The following is a 19,846-nucleotide window of genomic DNA, read 5'->3' on the forward strand; positions in this document are numbered from 1 at the left end:
CGACTGGAATAATAAATACTCCCTTTCCGACTGCAATAATAAAGCCCTTTCCGACTGGAATAATAAATACTCCCTTTCTGGCAGACGAATAATAAATACTCCCTTTCCGTTGAATTGTCTGACTGGGACTCATGGAACTCCGCCTCCTCTTTGCTCTAGTGTGTGCCTTTCTGGAGAAAACCCAGCCTCCAGTCCTAGGTAACCAATCCTGTCCTCCACTCTCATCACATTGTCTACAGCATCCTCAGCCTGGAGGGGACCCAGGGCTCCACTCTTCATCACAGTCTACAGCATCCTCAGCCTGGAGGGGACTCGAGGGGGCACTGCTAGCATCCTCAGCCTGGAGGGGACTCGAGGGTTCACTGCTCGCATCCTCAGCCTGGAGGGGACTCGAGGGTGCACTGCTAGCATCCTCCAGTATCCTTCGGATGTCCTCTTTCAGTTGGTGTAACCAAGACGTTCCCTGCTCCTTTAATTTAATTGAATCAGTATTGTCCCACATTTCCTCCATGATTTTACGCCGCAACGAGCGGTGATCCATTGCTTTAAGTTCAGATCCATCATGTCCATGATGTTCACACAGGTAACGTAAATTGTCCTCAGTCAAATTCCATAAACTCTTTTCAATTTCATCCATCAACACTCCCTCCTCTCGATTCATTTTGTCCCCGCAGAGTTTGAATGTTTCTTGGTAAAAGGAGCAATAATAACTGGTTATTGAATGGAGCTGCAACAAGTGTGAGGTGTCTCTCTCCTGTGTCAAATCAAATGTTATTTTTTTCACATGCGCCAAATACAACATGTGTAAACCTTACAGTGAAATGCTTACTTACAACATGTGTAAACCTTACAGTGAAATGCTTACTTACAAGCCCTTGACACTCATTTTTCTTAAAACTGCATTGTTGGTTAAGTAAAAAATAGAGAACTCATATCTGGAGTTGTCATAACACCATATCTTCTTCCTGTCACCAGAGCAGTGGAATCTCCTTGTGAGGTCCCCTGTGGAATCTCCTTGTGAGGTCCCCTGTGGAATCTCCTTGTGAGGTCCCCTGTGGAATCTCCTTGTGAGGTCCCCTGTGGAATCTCCTTGTGAGGTCCCCTGTGGAATCTCCTTGTGAGGTCCCCTGTGGAATCTCCTTGTGGGGTCCCCTGTGGAATCTCCTTGTGAGGTCCCCTGTGGAATCTCCTTGTGAGGTCCCCTGTGGAATCTCCTTGTGAGGTCCCCTGTGGAAGCTCCTTGTGAGGTCCCCTGTGGAAGCTCCTTGTGAGGTCCCCTGTGGAAGCTCCTTGTGAGGTCACCTGTGGAATCTCCTTGTGAGGTCACCTGTGGAAACAGGAGAACATGGTGAGAGAACAAAAACAACAGTTTTGACCATCTATGTAGATGTGTAGCGGCATTCTGTTTGTGGAGTCTGTCAAATCAAAACATTTTCTACATTAGATTGTCAATCTTACATTTTTTACTTAAAGCACCGATCAGCAGTTAAAACAATAACGAAGCGTCATCCCCGCCCCTGTTTTGATAAAAAGCGGTGGGATGGGGCAGGAGAAATCTAACCACTCTCAAATTCATTGACAGAGCTATAGATGCAAGGACTGACCATCCATGAAATCTAAATTACACAGTTTTAACTATATTTTGAGACTATACAGTGTTTGTTTACATTTATTTTGTTTACAAACAATCACCTGACCTCAACCCAATTGAGATGGTTTGGGATGAGTTGGACCGCAGAGTGAAGGAAAAGCAGCCAACTTGTGCTCAGCATAACTTCTTTTAGACTGTTGGAAAAGCATTCCTCATGAAGTTGGTTGAGAGAATGTTAAGTGGCTACTTTGAAGAATCTCAAATATAAAATATATTTTGATTTGTTTAACACTTTATGGTTACATGATTCCATATGTGTTACTTCATAGTTTTGATGTCGTCACTGTTATTCTACAACATAGAAAAAAGTAAAATAAAGAAAAACCCTGGAATGAGTAGGTGTGTCCAAACTGTTGACTGGTACTGTATGTCGTGACTCGCCCATCAGTTTAAAGGAAAGTAGTGGGCGTGTATAATGAGTGGGTGTGTCGAAAGGAAAGTAGTGGGCATGTATAATGAGTGGGTGTGTCGAAAGGAAAGTAGTGGGCGTGTCAAAAGGAAAGTAGTGGGCGTGTATAATGAGTGGGCGTGTCAAAAGGAAAGTAGTGGGCGTGTATAATGGTGGGCGTGTCAAAAGGAAAGTAGTGGGCGTGTATAATGAGTGGGCGTGTCAAAAGGAAAAAAGGAAAGTACGTGTCAAAAGGAAAGTAGTGGGCGTGTAATGAGTGGGCGTGTCAAAAGGAAAGTAGTGGGTGTAATGAGTGGGCGTGTCAAAAGGAAAGTAGTGGGCGTGTATAATGAGTGGGTGTGTCGAAAGGAAAGTAGTGGGCGTGTCGAAAGGAAAGTAGTGGGCGTGTATAATGAGTGGGCGTGTCAAAAGGAAAGTAGTGGGTGTGTCGAAAGGAAATTAGTGGGCGTGTCAAAAGGAAAGTAGTGGGCGTGTATAATGAGTGGGTGTGTCGAAAGGAAAGTAAAGTAGTGGGCGTGTCAAAAGGAAAGTAGTGGGTGTGTCGAAAGTGGGTGTGTCAAAAGGAAAGTAGTGGGCGTGTAGAAATGGGTGGGTGTGTCGAAAGGAAAAGTAGTGGGCGTGTCAAAAGGAAAGTAGTGGGCGTGTATAATGAGTGGGCGTGTCAAAAGGAAAGTAGTGGGGCGAAAGGAAATAATGAGTGGGCGTGTCAAAAGGAAAGTAGTGGGCGTGTATAATGAGTGGGTGTGTCGAAAGGAAAGTAGTGGGCGTGTATAATGAGTGGGTGTGTCAAAAGGAAAGTAGTGGGCGTGTAAAAGAAAGGGGTGGGTGTGTCGAAAGGAAAGTAGTGGGCGTGTCGAAAGGAAAGTAGTGGGCGTGTATAATGAGTGGGCGTGTCAAAAGGAAAGTAGTGGGCGTGTATAATGAGTGGGTGTGTCGAAAGGAAAGTAGTGGGCGTGTATAATGAGTGGGTGTGTCAAAAGGAAAGTAGTGGGCGTGTAGAAAGGGGTGGGTGTGTCGAAAGGAAAGTAGTGGGCGTGTGGAAAGGGGTGGGTGGAAATCGCTCCCCTTTCTCCCCCTTCGGTTTCTTAAAACACAGCGACCGTACATTGAGATACCGCGAGAAATTGGACTTCTGTTCTGAAGCCAGAGGATGAGGCAGTCGTATTTCATTGTTAGTTTTACACAAATAATTACACACTTTCAGTTATAAAACTGACGATTCTTTATTTTTGATTGTACTGTTGCTTCATGAGTTGTATGCGTGTGCTTACTGTGACTGTCACCCTGCTATTGGCTACTAGGTAGCTACTTCCCAGGCCGATACTGGACAGTAGTGCTCCTCAAGAGGGTGTGAAGGGCACTGTGTCCCAGTGTTGCTGTGATACCCAGTAGGAAGCACATCAAGTCGGCAGACAGACCGACAGGCCGATACTGGACAGTAGTGCTCCTCAAGAGGGTGTGAAGGGCACTGTGTCCCGGTGTTGCTGTGATACCCAGTAGGAAGCACTTCAAGTCGGCAGACAGACCGACAGGCCGATACTGGACAGTAGTGCTCCTCAAGAGGGTGTGAAGGGCACTGTGTCCCGGTGTTGCTGTGATATCCAGTAGGAAGCACTTCAAGTCAGGACAGACAGGCCGATACTGGACAGTAGTGCTCCTCAAGAGGGTGTGAAGGGCACTGTGTCCCGGTGTTGCTGTGATACCCAGTAGGAAGCACTTCAAGTCAGCAGACAGACAGACAGGCCGATACTGGACATTAGTGCTCCTCAAGAGGGTGTGAAGGGCACTGTGTCCCGGTGTTGCTGTGATATCCAGTAGGAAGCACTTCAAGTCGGCAGACAGGCCGATACTGGACAGTAGTGCTCCTCAAGAGGGCGTGAAGGGCACTGTGTCCCGGTGTTGCTGTGATATCCAGTAGGAAGCACTTCAAGTCGGCAGACAGACCGACAGGCCGATACTGGACATTAGTGCTCCTCAAGAGGGTGTGAAGGGCACTGTGTCCCGGTGTTGCTGTGATATCCAGTAGGAAGCACTTCAAGTCAGCAGACAGACCGACAGGCCGATACTGGACATTAGTGCTCCTCAAGAGGGTGTGAAGTGCACTGTGTCCCGGTGTTGCTGTGATACCCAGTAGGAAGCACTTCAAGTCGGCAGACAGGCCGATACTGGACAGTAGTGCTCCTCAAGAGGGCGTGAAGGGCACTGTGTCCCGGTGTTGCTGTGATACCCAGTAGGAAGCACTTCAAGTCAGCAGACAGGCGGATACAACACTGGTCGCTGGCTTATCGATTCGCTGTGCAGCCCAATCAGCCACACAAAAACGTTCTTGAGTGGCAACAAATCCACCCAATTAGCTGATTCGCTTTCCATACGCCCACTCCTTCCGACACACCCACTCCTTCCGACACACCCACTGTCCCATACTCTGGTCGCCATATTGGGCTGCAGCGACCCATATACTTGTTTTTATTTGGAAGGATCCAACAGCTACGACAAGCTATCCTGTGGCGAGGACAGCCGAGTTCGGGCCTCGTTAAGAGGATGAAAAGGGATGATTCTGGCCCAGTGGGAGTGAGATTTGTGGAGAAAAATGGATCCTTGCATTTTTTTTGGGGGGGGCAGATCCATATGTGCTGTCAGGTTGGGTGGAGAAGAGGTGCTGAGAGTAACTAGGATAAGTGATGATTTACTGTGTTTCTTCAGTCCAGGGGGAGCGGGCGCTACAGATCACGCCATTAGGGACATGTGATTTGCTTTGCTCTATGGAGCAGGGTATCTTTGAAAGGAGTGATACATGGGCTGGCATTAAGTGTCGAGGAGGATCAGTTGAAGTTTCCCAGTGTTTATAACCGCCGCCGTTTGGTGCGACGCAGACCTGGTGGAGAGCGTGGAGAAAACAGAGAGTGTTGAGTGGTAGTGTTCTGTTCTCTCAGACCTGGTGGAGAGCGTGGAGAAACAGAGAGTGTTGAGTGGTAGTGTTCTGTTCTCTCAGACCTGGTGGAGAGCGTGGAGAAACAGAGAGTGGTAGTGTTCTGTTCTCTCAGACCTGGTGGAGAGCGTGGGGAAACAGAGAGTGGTAGTGTTCTGTTCTCTCAGACCTGGTAGTGTTCTGAAACAGAGAGTGGTAGTGTTCTGTTCTCTCAGACCATTGGTCTGGAGTAGAGTTAGGAGAGGGTTAAATAGTGGATTGGGGTGGTGTTTTTCTTTATAGATGGCTAATAGTTGGCAGGGCAATTTTCATTTACCCTAATTTTGAATTACCATATCAATTAACGTATGTAGGCCGAATGGCCTCACACACCAGTACAGTAGGTGGCGCCGTGCGCCCCTAAAAGTTGGATGCGATTCGCCAACCAAATCCTAAAGAAGAAGAAGCAGCTAACGTTAGCTAACATGGCTAATACAAACAGAAAATACAACGGTAACTCGTTGATGATTTCATATAGCTACAATCGATATGCCTGTAACTACGAGTCAGAAAACAATCATTTTATTCGAATATCGACTCAGTTTGAACTACAGCTTAAAACATTGTTTACAAGAGCAATTAGCTAGCTACTAAGCTAAAAAAAAAAATCAACAGCTAGTCTGAAGAGAAGCTATCCAGCTAAATGAGCGGTTATGTAAACCTAACAACTTGCTAATTACACATTTTTGGACGACCCCCTTCTGGCCGTTAGTAGATACCTTAATGATTTACTCACCGGTTGGATTGTAAACATAATCTTTTCTTAGTTTTCAGTCGTCTCCTAGCTACCTGTTCAAACGCAAGCGGCCTGTTCACGTTCCAGATGAGAACAAAACAAAGGGGCGGGGCGAGCAGGAAGGAGCGGAATGCGGAGAGAGTCTCGAGAACAGTAATACAGCTACGCTCATTGTGGGCACATAGAGACACTAGATTGCGTCATAGCTAAATTCGAAGAACAATTAGTCAGTACACGAACAAATGAGTACATGTATTATCCCACGTGCCTATGTCAAATCAAATGTATGTTTCTAGCCCTTCTTACATCAGCTGATTTCTCAAAGTGCTGTACAGAAACCCACAGCCTAAAATCCCAAACAGCAAGCAATTCTACACAGCACAGAGAGAAAGAGGAGTGTTCAGTGAGTTTACTGGTGATTTTCACTAGTTTTTATTGTTTATGATTGAGTAATTTACCAAATGGGGCGATGAAAGCAAACGTGAAAGTAGTTTTATGAAATGATCTATACATTAATCCATTGGGTGTATTTACTCGGGATTTGTCCAAACGAAACGAGTTTTCATTGCATAACATTTTATTTTGCAAAACTGTTTACTATGACCTGCAACTAATGAATGCATCCCATTTTCTATCCACTTCAAACCGCTTTAGTTTCCGCGGGATTAAGTCAGCGTTTCCCAAACTCGGTCCTCGGGACCCCAAGGGTTGCCACGTTTTGGTTTTTGCCCGAACACGACACAGCGGATTCAAATGGTCACATCTCGATGATTAGTTGATTATTGGAATCAGCTGTGAAGTGTGTGGGGGGGTTGGGAAACACTGGATTAATCAAGATAGATACAAGACCGAAAAATGAGCTCAACTTCATGACTCAGCATCCCAACCAGTCTCACCACTGGGGCCAAGCAGGAACAAACATGACTTATTATTTGGAAAAACACGTTTAATTTTTAAACATTAAAAAAAAAAAACATATCAAAATGAAACATTATATGAACAACTGTGTGAGACGTGTCAACATCTGTAACTTCCCCCTCCAGTCAACGGATGGAACGGAGAATCACCTTTATTCACCAAACGCATTTGCATGTACAGAAATTTGACTCGGTGATATGGTGCTGACACAATAAACAGAATATAGGCTACAGACAGAAAACAAACAGAATATACGGACAAGATGTACACAATTCACATACAGTATGTACACTATGGACAGTAAGCTAAAAACTACACTATGGACAGTGTAAGCTAAAAACTACAGAGTACACTATGAACTCTATAATCTACATTATGAATTGTGCATGTATTGATGTAGAACTAAAAGATGACTCCTGGAAGTCCAGGGGAAAGGGGGAATACCTAGACAGTTGTACAACTATAATCTACATTATGAATTGTGCATGTATTGATGTAGAACTAAAAGATGACTCCTGGGAGTCCAGGGGAAAGGGGGAATACCTAGACAGTTGTACAACTATAATCTACATTATGAATTGTGCATGTATTGATGTAGAACTAAAAGATGACTCCTGGGAGTCCAGGGGAAAGGGGGAATACCTAGACAGTTGTACAACTATAATCCCCTTACTGAAATGCATGTACTTCTGAATGGCTAAAAGCCTGCCCGTGTTCGGGGGGAACATAACGTGGGTCTGTTAAAAATACCATTCATTAGTTCTTAAGCAATGACACATTATAAGAAGTGGATAGAGAGACACTCATTCAGAAGAACAGGAGCCCAGACCTTTACATAAATAATGTGGCTCGTTGCTTCTTCAGACTTCTTCTGAACTGCCATGTAATGAATGGATATTATTATTAATAATAATAATAATAATACAAACTAATTTATTGCGATAATATAATGTTGCCAGTAGCTAGCTAATGGAGGAAGCATTTAGTGTTCAGTAACTCTGGCTGATCGTATTTTTTGCTCCACGCAGCGTGTAAACTGCGTCTTATTCAAGGCAATATCCGTCACAACAGACAGTAAAGCCTTCACACACATATACAATATATATATATATATATATATATACCATTCATATATAGCAATGACACATATAGAATAGATAGAGAGACACTCATTTTGGGAATATTCTTTCAAATAAACACAGAGTTTGCTTATCAGATTCCACTGCCATGTAATTAATGGAAATAATAATAATAATACAAGGCTACAGCACCATGTCGATCACAATGGACGAGCATTTAGGTTCAGTAAATATGAGGCTCCAGCACCACTGCGTCGATCACATTGGACGAGGGTTCAGAAATATGAGGCTACAGCCCCATGTCGATCACATTGGACGAGGGTTCAGAAATATGAGGCTACAGCACCATGTCGATCACATTGGACGAGGGTTCAGAAATATGAGGCTACAGCACCATGTCGATCACATTGGACGAGGGTTCAGAAGAGGGGAGTAAAGCATCGATGAAAGAGAGAAACTTGAATGTGCGTGTGTAAAATAACACAAAACATGATTTGTATCCTTAGTTTTGAGAAAAATGTTTCTAAAGGAGAGGGAGAACACTTTATATTCGTAACCTCTGCCTATAAATTAACTGGAGACCGCATCCAAAATGGAAAACTGTTTTCAACGTAACCTACTCACGTTTGCAAAACGCTGACTTGTGGACGGTCTATATAAAACATTTATCAGACGCTCTTATCCAAAGCGACTTACAGGAGCCATTAGAGTGAAGTGCCTTGCTCAAGGGCAGATTTTTCACCTATTCGTCTCAGGGATTCGAACCAGTAACCTTTCAGTTAACCGCTCTTGACCGCTAGGTTACCTGTCGCACTGTAGTAGATAGGGTTGCATCCTTTTCACGGGGGCCAACTCACATGCACACTCGCACTCAATGTGCACAGGGAGCACCACGACTTGCCTAGTTAAATAAAATATATAAATATATTTTTGGATGTCATCCAAAAATAAATGTATATATTTTATTTAACTAGGCAAGTCAGTTAACAAACAAATTCTTATTTACAATGACAGCTTACTCCCCCCCCACCCCCAGGCTTAAATCAGCCTGTTTTGACAAATAAATTCACTTCAGTATTATTTTTGAACATTATAATAACAGCCCATTGTAGTCGGAGTCCTTTTGATCAACTCTATGCAAAAGATACGAGGCAGATCAGTGCAGGCGTGTTCGTTACCTCGGGACTAAAATGTCATAATGTATTTATCTAGTTGCTTCGTTCAGATTTGTACAGTTGTCTTGGCAGACTTCTTCTAAAAACGGCCATAGTGCGAGCCAACCATAGTAGAAGACAAGTGAAGCAACCTCACAACAAAAATAACAGGCGTGGTGGTGTCCTTTTTGTGTCCACATTGGTACTGCACCATACACTGCTAAATACATGCCAAAATGGGAGTCATATATACATTTATATATACACACACATATTAGCACAAAACAGGTTCTGGATTCAGGCTAGCTAGAACAGTTCAAAGCAAGCAGACAATTCATAAACAGAACACCCAGACACAAAATAACTAGTTAATGGTAGTTTCTTGGTAAAGTCTTTTCAGAGAAAATAAGACAGAAATGAACTATCACGTGGGAGTCGGGAAGGCAGCGGTGTACAATATCTATGTTTTATTTAAAAATGTTTTAGTAATTTAGCAGACGCTCTTATCCAGAGCGACTCATTCTAATGGCAGTTATTTATGCTCTTCAACCCCAGCGTGTATCTGCTGGTGCTGAGTTACATTCTTACAGACATTGGAACGTTGGAGCGGTTTCTCTCCCGTGTGTGAGCATGTGATTCTTCAGAGCTCTCTTCTCTGAGAAACCTTTCCCACATTCTGGGCAGTGGCAGGGTTTCACTCCAGTGTGCGTTTGCAGGTGTGATTTCAGACCAGATGAAGAAATGAAACTCTTTACACAATAGGTACATCTGTAACGTCTCTCACCTGAATGCACCCTGAGATGCTTTTTAAGATTTTGTGAAAGAGCGAAACTTTTCCCACACTGGGAGCAAAGGTAGGGCTTCTCTCCAGTGTGTACACGCTGATGACTTTTCAATTTCTGCTCATTAACAAAGCGCCGGTCACACTGAGAGCAGTGGTAAGGCTTCTCTCCTGTGTGCATTCTTTGGTGAAATATCAGGTTGCGCTTTGTTGAGAGACACTGATTGCAAACAGGGCAAGGGAAAGATGGCTTTGCTTCGACATGCTGCTTCTGGTGTGTTGTGAAGTGTCCTAATGTTCTGAAACTCTTCCGCATTCAGCGCAGAGGTAAGGTTTCTCTCCGGTGTGAATACTCTGATGTGACTTCAAGGACGAAGCTGCTGTAAAGCCCCTCCCACAGACGGGACACACATGCGGCCTTTCCCTGTGTTCAGCATGGACCCTCTGGTGAGATATCAAGTGTGCCTGAGTATAGAAGGTCTTCCCACAGTCAGGGCAGAGGTGGAGCTGCTCCCCAGTGTGTAGTCTCTGGTGTTTCCTCAGGGCGTAGGTGCTAGAGAATCTCTTGCCACATTCAGAGCAGAGCTGAGTTTTCTCAGTGTGTCGGATTCTCAGATGATCCTTTAATTCTTTCTTGAAGCTAGCATCGTCCCGCAGTGAGGACACGGATGAGGGACTTTGACTTTCTTCGTCCCTCTGACCTCACCAGTGTGAAGTTTCTGATGTTTTTTAAGGCTTCTTAACAGACGGAACGTCTCCCCACACTCGGAGCACTCATGAGGTTTGTCTTCGGTATGAACGCGCATGTGGCTTTTCAGGCTTTTGACTTCCTAAATTCTTCCCACAGTGATCACAGATATGGGAGCCAGGCCTGTCTCCTGGGAGAGTTTTCTTGCATCGTTTAGCTCTAGACGGGCGGTGAGATTTCTCTCCTGTGCGAGTTGTCTTGCTGTCGTCTAGCTGCACAGACACCCTCTTCTTCAGACAGCGCAGTAGGGCGCTACCGCGGGACGCACGACCCGGGGACTTCGAGAGGGTGGCGGGGGGCCGGGGAGGCTTGTCCTGGAAACGGTAAAAATACCAAATTAAACAGGTTGGGACAACATCTCCTACCCGCCAAGTCTCTCCTCAATTATTCAAACTACTTCTCAAAATCCATTGCATGAGAAAAGGCCAAGAGGAGGAACATCAGGGTGTATTCACAAGAACACAAACAGAAGTCAACGGAATGAAAACGGGAGGGACCTACCCGACTTTGTCTTATATAAAACACTTCCCCCGTTGTAAAACTTTTACAACAGTTTGGAATAATGATTACACCCCAGATGTGGAGAAAGACCAAGAGGAGGAACATCAGATCTTTTTTTTTATAAAGGGAGGTCGAGGAATCAAGGAAAGACCTGCGAAACAAAATGTAAGACTGGGAAATCAAGTACTCACCTCTCTCACTCTCTGCTCTGGTGTGTGCCTCTCTGGAGACAACTCCACCTCCAGCCCATCGCTAGCCATCCAATCCCTGACCTCCTCGTCCCTTTCTTCATCACAGTCTAAATCGCCATCATCATCAGATTGGCTGGAACTCATGGGCTCCACCTCCAACCCATTGCTAGGTAACTGAACCCCGCCCTCTCCGTTCCATTCTTCGTCACAGTCTACGGCATCATCATCATCAGCACTGCTACCCTCCTCCTGTATCCTCCTGATGTCCTCTTTCAGTTGGACTAACCAAGATATTCCCTGCTCCTCTGATTTCATTGAATCCGTATTGTCCCACATTTCCTCCAGGATTTTACGCCGCAACGAGCGGTGATCCATGCCTTTAACTTGAAGCCATCTTTCCCACCGTGTCCATGACGTTCACAAAGGTAACGCAGATTGTCCTCGGTTAAATTCCATAAACCCTTTTCGATTTCATCCATCAACATTCCCTTCTCTCGATCCATTTTGTCCCAGAAGATTCTTAAATGATCCTATTCTGGTGAGTTACAATGTGTCTTGGCCCCCCCCAAAAAATAGGGTGAGGTGTCTTTCCTTTCATATGTATTCAAAGGTCTCCTAGATCTCTCTTCCCACACTGGGAGTTTCAGGAAGTGCTGCTTTTGTGAGTCTCCGACCAAGACAAGTTATTCCAGGTTCTGAGTTGTCATGACACTGGATCTTCTTCCTCCCACCAGAGCAGGAGGGGAATTCCTTGTGAGGTCACCTGTGTAGATAGGAGGATGTGGTGTAATACAAAAACACTCTGTACCATCCAATATCTACATGTAGTCAGATTCCATTGCTGTCAAGTGTGTCAAATCGTTACATTTTCTATCATTCATTTTAAATATTTTGTTTTTACTAAATAGAACAATATCAGGTGACCATTAATTAATTTAAATATTCCTGACGGCTTTTATTTTGAAGGATCCAACCTGGAAGCATAATTCCGCTAGCTAACAAGCTAACTAACATAGCTAACAAGCTAACTAACATAGCTATTCTATACAGCTAAAATCGATCTGCATGTAGTTACCAGTCAGAAAACAATAATTGTATTTGTGTATCGACTGAGTTTGAGCACAGCTTCAAATGGGTTAGTAGGAGCTATTAGCTAGCTAGCTACCAAGCTAAACAGCAGCTGGTCTGACGAGCAGATAGCTAGCTAGTGGTTATGCAAACCTAAACGACGTCTGGGCGACCCGTTATGACCATTGGTAGATATCTAATGCTTTACTCACCAGCTCAAGTTTTATGTTTCCCTTTCGAAGTGTTCAATAGTCTTCTAGTTAGCTATCTAACTAGCTTTTCAAAGAGCGGCCTGTACGCTTTCGAGAAGAAGCAACAAAGGGGCGGGGCAGAAAGTACGGCGGCTGGGAAAGGACATGAGAGGAGAGCATTCGCGAAAGGGTTAGAACTAGGTTACACATTTGCGCAAACCAAAATCTGAAAATATATTTGCAACAACAAAATGTTAAGGTGTGTATCAATTGAACCGTTTGTAAAAAAAAAAAAAATGTTTTTAAAAGATGCAGATATGAAAGATAAGGTCCTACTGTTTCCAAACCCTAATCGCAAGCGATGCTTGTTAATGTTCAGACCGAGCATTGTGGCTCTTAATTAACAATACTTCCCCATTCAGAAGACGCATTCGTCCAATTTCTCTTCTGTGTAATGTAATGGAACTGAAAATCATGATCAAGGGCAATACATGAGTCTAACGAGGTAATTGAGGTAAGCTTGCTAGCTTATTTCAATCACTGGTTGAACAACGTTGTTTCCATGTCATTTCAATTAAATTACATTGAACCAACGTGGAATATACGTTGAATTGACGTCTGGGCCCAGGGGGACTGGATTCTATTATTAGCCAAGATATGACGTGATGTTGACAAAAATCTCTGTCCAGACCAACAAGAGCGACAGGATGTCCACCAAGAAGAGGGGAACTTGTAGCGTGACACACTGTGAGGAGTGCAGTTTTTTTTTTTTACAGAACTACCTCAGGTTTTCATTGTTGCTTTTTTAACTTTTTAGTTTATTTTGCATGGATGTCATTTTGTGGCAAATTTTTCTGTTCACTATATGACTTTACATGTAAGAAATGTAAAACTGGACATGCAAATGTGAACGTTCGGTTTACATGTAAACACATTGCTACAAAAATATATTTACTGTAAACATACAAATGTGCATTTTCTTTTTATTTCTGTGTACTACAATATTGACTCTTCCCAGCAAACTTTGACCTACTGTTGAAATCGGTATCTAAAAAGCTCCGTGTGATACACAACAGCATTCAGCTAGAGGGAACTGACATTCTGGTATAGTACCGTAAGCAGTCAGTGTCAACAAAGAAGTAGAACAAAACTGAAATGTGTATATAAAACATTTCCAGGGTTGACTGCCATGGTGAAAAAACATCTAAACATTTCCAGGGTTGATGAAAAACATCTAAACATTTCCAGGGTTGACTGCCAGGGTGAAAAACATCTAAACATTTCCAGAGTTGACTGCCATGGTGAATAAAACATCTAAACATTTCCAGGGGGTTGACTGCCAGAGTTGATGCCGTGGTGAATACAGGGTGAAAAACATCTAAACATTTTGACTGCCAGGGTGAAAAACATCTAAACACAGCTCATGGTGAATAAAACATCTAAAATGACAACAATGACAAAAAAACTGTTTCATTTTGGTGGCATTGGCCAATTTACTGAAAAATAACTAGATTTTGAAGCATGAATTAAATGTTTTGGGTGAGTTACTACATTTTGCAGACGTGCAATAGAGTTGTGATGTCCCATAAAACTGTTGTGACAATTGTACTTAGAATATAGAAAATGTTAAGACTGTTTAAAAAAAAATTAGCCAAAGCGATCGATAAACTGTAAAATGTACCATTTATATTCATAAAACATAACTTAAATTATACTGTTGCCGCTTCCTGTTGTCATATTTTTGGATTTACAACACAGTGTCAAAACACCAGTTTTCAATGTCCAAATTCATAATCAATATGCAGAAATAGGTTGTGATACTTTGAAGACCAAAACATAATAATTTACCCTCTACACAAATCCACCGGATGTAGTGATCAAAATACAGTAGCCATATGTAGGAAAACCAAAGTTCCAAAGGCTGGGCCTAATATAGTGTATAAGAGGTCATACAATAAGTTGTGTAGTGATTCCAATGTTGTGCTAAGGAATAAGAACAAATTCTTATTTACAATGACTGCCTACCCCGGCCAAACCTGGATGACGCTGGGCCAATTGTGCGCCGCCTTATGGGACTCCCAATCATGGCCGGATGTGATACAGCCTGGATTCGAACCAGGGACTGTAGTGACACCTCTTGCACTGAGATGCAGTGCCTTAGACCGCTGCGATGATTAGATTCCTGTCTAACAGAACACAGAGGGTGTTCTTTAATGGAAGCCTATCCAACATAATCCAGGTGGAATCAGGAATTCCCCCCGGCAGCTGTCTAGGCCCCTTACTTTTTCAACCTTGACTAATGACATGCCACGGGCTTTGAGTAAAGCCACTGTGTCTATGTATGAGGATGACTCAACACTACACATGTATTCTACTACAGCGACTGAAATGACCGCAACACTTAACAAAGAGCTGCAGTTCATTTCAGAGTGGATGGCAAGTAAAAAGTTAGTCCTAAATATTTCAAAAACTAAAATCATTTTATTTGGGACAAATCATTCACTAAATCCTAAACCTCAACTAAATCTTGTAATAAATAAATGTGTAAATTGGTCAAATTGCGGTGACTAAACTGCTTGGAGTAACCCTGGATTGTAAACTGTCATGGTCAAAACATATTGATACAACAGCAGCTAAAATGGGGAGAAGTCTGTCCATAATAAAGCACTGCTCTGCCTTCTTTAACAGCACTATCAACAAGGCAGGTCCTACAGGCCCTAGTCGTGTGGCCAGGTGCCACATATAAGGCTGGCCCTTGGATGTACACAGAGAGCTAACATTAATCATATGCATGTCAATCTCTCCTGGCTCAAAGTGGAGGAGAGGTTGACTTCATCACTACTTGTAAACTCAGAAAAAAAGTATTTCAAAGATCATTCATAAAAATCCAAATAACCTCACAGATCTTCATTGTAAAGGGCTTAAACACTGTTTCCCATGCTTTTTCAATGAACCATAAACAATTAATGAACATGCACCTGTGGAACGGTCGTTAAGACACAAACAGCTTACAAACGGTAGGCAATTAAGGTCACAGTTATGAAAACGTAGGACACTAAAGAGGTCTTTCTACTGACTCTGAAAAACACCAAAAGAAAGATGCCCAGGGTCCCTGCTCATCTGCGTGAATGTGCCTTAGGTATGCTGCAAGGAGGCATGAGGACTGCAGATGTGGTCAGGGCAATACATTGCAATGTCCGTACTGTGAGATGCCTAAGACAGCGCTACAGGGAGGCAGGACCGACAGCTGATCGTCCTCGAAGTGGCAAATCACGTGCAACAACACCTGCACAGGATCGGTATATTATATATATAGACTTATTTTTCTACTGTATTATTGACTATGTTTTGTTTATTCCATGTGTAACTCTGTGTTGTTGTATTTGTCAAATTGCTATGCTTTATCTTGGCCAGGTCGCAGTTACAAATGAGAACTTGTTTTCAACTAGCCTACCTGGTTAAATAAAGGTGAAATAAAAAAATAAGTTACACCAGGAATGCACAATCCCTCCATCAGTGCTCAGACTATCCACAATAAATGTTTGCGCTCTTCTCAAAGACAAACCACAACGAATTTTGGTAAACGACATACCTGTCGATAGATGAGAACCTGTAGTAACCACAGATCTGGAGCGCGCTGTAGCCAGGATTAATGCCATAGAAAATGGCACATCTGCCGAATGTCAGAGCTGGTGTAGTAGGATTCCATCTTAATCCTGTATTGACGCTTTGCTTGTTTGATGGTTCGTCTGAGGATGTAGCGGGTTTTACTATAAGCGTCCGGATTACTGTCCCGCTCCTTGAAAGCGGCAGCTCTACCCTTTAGCTCGAAGCCATACATGTGGTCTACAGTTGTGAGGTTGGTTGGAAGTACTGCCAAATTCTCTAAAATGACATTGGAGGCGGCTTATGGTAGATAAATTAACATTACATTCTCTGGCACCAGCTCTGGTGGACATTCCTACAGGCAGCATGCCAATTGCACGCTCCCTCGACATTTGAGACATCTGTGGCATTGTGTTGTGTGATAAAACTGCACATTTTAGAGTGGCCTTTTACTGTCCCCAGCACAAGGTGCACATGTGTAATAATAATGCGGTTTAATCAGCGTCTTGATATGGATTAATTATCTTTCCAAAGGAGAAATGCTCACTAACAGGGATGTGTGTATGGAACATTTCTGGGATGTTTTATTTCAGCTCAACACTTTACATGTTGCGTTTATATATTTTTGTTCAGTGTAATTCAACATGTCAATTTAAGATGATAGTATATTTTGCCCAGTCACAAACTATTGCAACAATGGCATCTATGTCACACTCTTTTAACCATTTACAGAGTAAAAAATGCTCTCAAACACAATGTAACCGGGCACTCTAGACTACAACCTCCATAGTGTCTGTACAGCAGCCTGAACGTTCTACGGCCCTACTAATAGGCTATCCCATAACTCTGCAAAAATGGGACCAGTGTTGCTAGTTAACAACGGCACTAGTAGTTAGCAACGGCGCTGGTAGTTAGCAACGGCGCTGGTAGTTAGCAACGGCGCTGGTAGTTAGCAACGGCGCTGGTAGTTAGCAACGGCGCTGGTAGTTAGCAACGGCGCTGGTAGTTAGCAACGGCGCTGGTAGTTAGCAACGGCGCTGGTAGTTAGCAACGGCGCTGGTAGTTAGCAACGGCGCTGGTAGTTAGCAACGGCGCTGGAAGTTAGCAACGGCGCTGAAGTTAGCAACGGCGCTGGTCCCATGAACTGGTTTATTTCTTAATGCTTCCACATGGAATTATTACATTGGTGAATAGACCTAGTTTCAAAGGTTAAAACAGAGGTTCATTCAGTTCGCTAGAATGTTTTCTACGTTGCGGAACGGATTGTACTAAACCACACATTTCCCGAAAATGTTATTGAACAGACTTTGAGCTACATTTTCTCTGTTCGGTGGATGTGCCTGGGTGTGGCTTGAAGCAATGAGTGATGTATTTAAAGGGCAGACTAGGGCTGCAACGGGCCGTGCACCCCTTTCCGCAGTTATGGTTTACGGAAGTGACCCTTCACTCATTTTTAGCATACAAATGTTCTACAACATGCTGGTTATCGTGGTTACAAAACATGGAATAGGTACAAAAATCTAAGGTGTGAACCATTAATTCAAAAGATTAGAAATCTCTTTAAGAAAAAAAACTGTGATATATGGGGAAAAGTAAAGGGTACAAGACAGGGTTTTATGGAGGACTAGCCTACATCCCAACAAGACAGGGTTTTTTTGAGGACTAGCCTACATCCCAACAAGACAGGGTTTTATGGAGGACTAGCCTACATCCCAACAAGACAGGGTTTTATGGAGGACTAGCCTACATCCCAACAAGACAGGGTTTTATGGAGGACTAGCCTACATCCCAACAAGACAGGGTTTTATGGAGGACTAGCCTACATCCCAACAAGACAGGGTTTTATGGAGGACTAGCCTACATCCCAACAAGACAGGGTTTTATGGAGGACTAGCCTACATCCCAACAAGACAGGGTTTTATGGAGGACTAGCCTACATCCCAACAAGACAGGGTTTTATGGAGGACTACATCCCAACAAGACAGGGTTTTATGGAGGACTAGCCTACATCCCAACAAGACAGGGTTTTATGGAGGACTAGCCTACATCCCAACAAGACAGGGTTTTATGGAGGACTAGCCTACATCCCAACAAGACAGGGTTTTATGGAGGACTAGACATCCCAACAAGACAGGGTTTTATGGCTGACTAGCCTACATCCCAACAAGACAGGGTTTTATGGAGGACTAGCCTACATCCCAACAAGACAGGGTTTTATGGTGGACTAGCCTACATCCCAACAAGACAGGGTTTTATATGGTGGACTAGCCTACATCCCAACAAGACAGGGGTTTTATGGAGGACTAGCCTACATCCCAACAAGACAGGGTTTTATGGAGGACTAGCCTACATCCCAACAAGACAGGGTTTTATGGAGGACTAGCCTACATCCCAACAAGACAGGGTTTTATAGAGACTAGCCTACATCCCAACAAGACAGGGGTTTTATGGAGGACTAGCCTACATCCCAATAAGACAGGGTTTTGTGGCTGACTAGCCTACATCCCAACAAGACAGGGTTTTATGGAGGACTAGCAAACAAGACAGGGTTTTATGGAGTACTAGCCTACATCCCAACAAGACAGGGTTTTATGGAGGACTAGCCTACATCCCAACAAGACAGGGTTTTATGACAGACTAGCAAACAAGACAGGGTTTTATGACAGACTAGCAAACAAGACAGGGTTTTATGGAGTACTAGCCTACATCCCAACAAGACAGGGTTTTATGGTGGACTAGCCTACATTCCAACAAGACAGGCTTTTATGTTTTATGGTGGACTAGCCTACATCCCAACAAGACAGGGTTTTATAGAGGACTAGCCTCCATCCCAACAAGACAGGGTTTTAGGGAGGACTAGCCTACATCCCAACAAGACAGGGTTTATAGAGGACTAGCCTACATCCCAACAAGACAGGGTTTTAGGGAGGACTAGCCTACATCCCAACAAGACAGGGTTTTATAGGAGGACTAGCCTACATCCCAACAAGACAGGGTTTTATGGGAGGACTAGCCTACATCCCAACAAGACAGGGTTTTATAGAGGACTAGCCTACATCCCAACAAGACAGGGTTTATGGAGGACTAGCCTACATCCCAACAAGACAGGGTTTTATGGAGGACTAGCCTACATCCCAACAAGACAGGGTTTAATGGAGGACTAGCCTACATCCCAACAAGACAGGGTTTTATGACAGACTAGCAAACAAGACAGGGTTTTATGGAGTACTAGCCTACATCCCAACAAGACAGGGTTTTATGGAGGACTAGCCTACATCCCAACAAGACAGGGTTTTATGGTGGACTAGCCTACATCCCAACAAGACAGGGTTTTATGTTTTATGGTGGACTAGCCTACATCCCAACAAGACAGGGTTTTATGGAGGACTAGCCTACATCCCAACAAGACAGGGTTTTATGGAGGACTAGCCTACATCCCAACAAGACAGGGTTTTATGGAGGACTAGCCTACATCCCAACAAGACTGGGTTTTATGGAGGACTAGCCTACATCCCAACAAGACAGGGTTTTATGGAGGACTAGCCTACATCCCAACAAAACAGGGTTTTATGGAGGACTAGCCTACATCCCAACAAGACAGGGGTACATGGCTGACCAGCCTACATCCCAACAAGACAGGGTTTTATGGAGGACTAGACTACATCCCAACAAGACAGGGTTTAATGGAGGACTAGCCTACATCCCAACAAGACAGGGTTTTATAGAGGACTAGCCTACATCCCAACAAGACAGGGTTTTATGGAGGACTAGCCTACATCCCAACAAGACAGGGTTTTATTGAGGACTAGCCTACATCCCAACAAGACAGGGTTTTATGGAGGACT

The 19,846-nt window shown here is 43.7% G+C and overlaps 1 protein-coding gene across 1 annotated transcript; it reads right to left on the minus strand.

Moving 5' to 3' along the window:
• Positions 1-8,796: 8,796 nt before the first annotated feature.
• Positions 8,797-11,514, minus strand: LOC121845335. Its single transcript, XM_042316480.1, has 2 exons — positions 11,137-11,514; positions 8,797-10,758 (listed from the first exon to the last, which is right to left on the minus strand). The coding sequence occupies exons 1-2, from the start codon at positions 11,509-11,511 to the stop codon at positions 10,471-10,473; spliced, it is 663 nt and encodes a 220-aa protein (XP_042172414.1). The 5' UTR covers positions 11,512-11,514; the 3' UTR covers positions 8,797-10,470.
• Between the last annotated feature and the right edge of the window lie 8,332 nt (positions 11,515-19,846).

The sequence above is a fragment of the Oncorhynchus tshawytscha genome, unplaced genomic scaffold, assembly GCF_018296145.1.
Source record: "Oncorhynchus tshawytscha isolate Ot180627B unplaced genomic scaffold, Otsh_v2.0 Un_contig_3519_pilon_pilon, whole genome shotgun sequence".
Taxonomy (NCBI): domain Eukaryota; kingdom Metazoa; phylum Chordata; class Actinopteri; order Salmoniformes; family Salmonidae; genus Oncorhynchus; species Oncorhynchus tshawytscha.

Coding starts and splice junctions, on each gene's coding strand:
- LOC121845335 (XM_042316480.1), bottom strand. CDS start 11,511: ATGGATCACCGCTCGTTGCGGCGTAAAATCCTGGAGGAAATGTGGGAC. Junction 10,759..11,136: donor CAGAGCAGAGAGTGAGAGAG/GTGAGTACTTGA, acceptor TACCGTTTCCAG/GACAAGCCTCCCCGGCCCCC.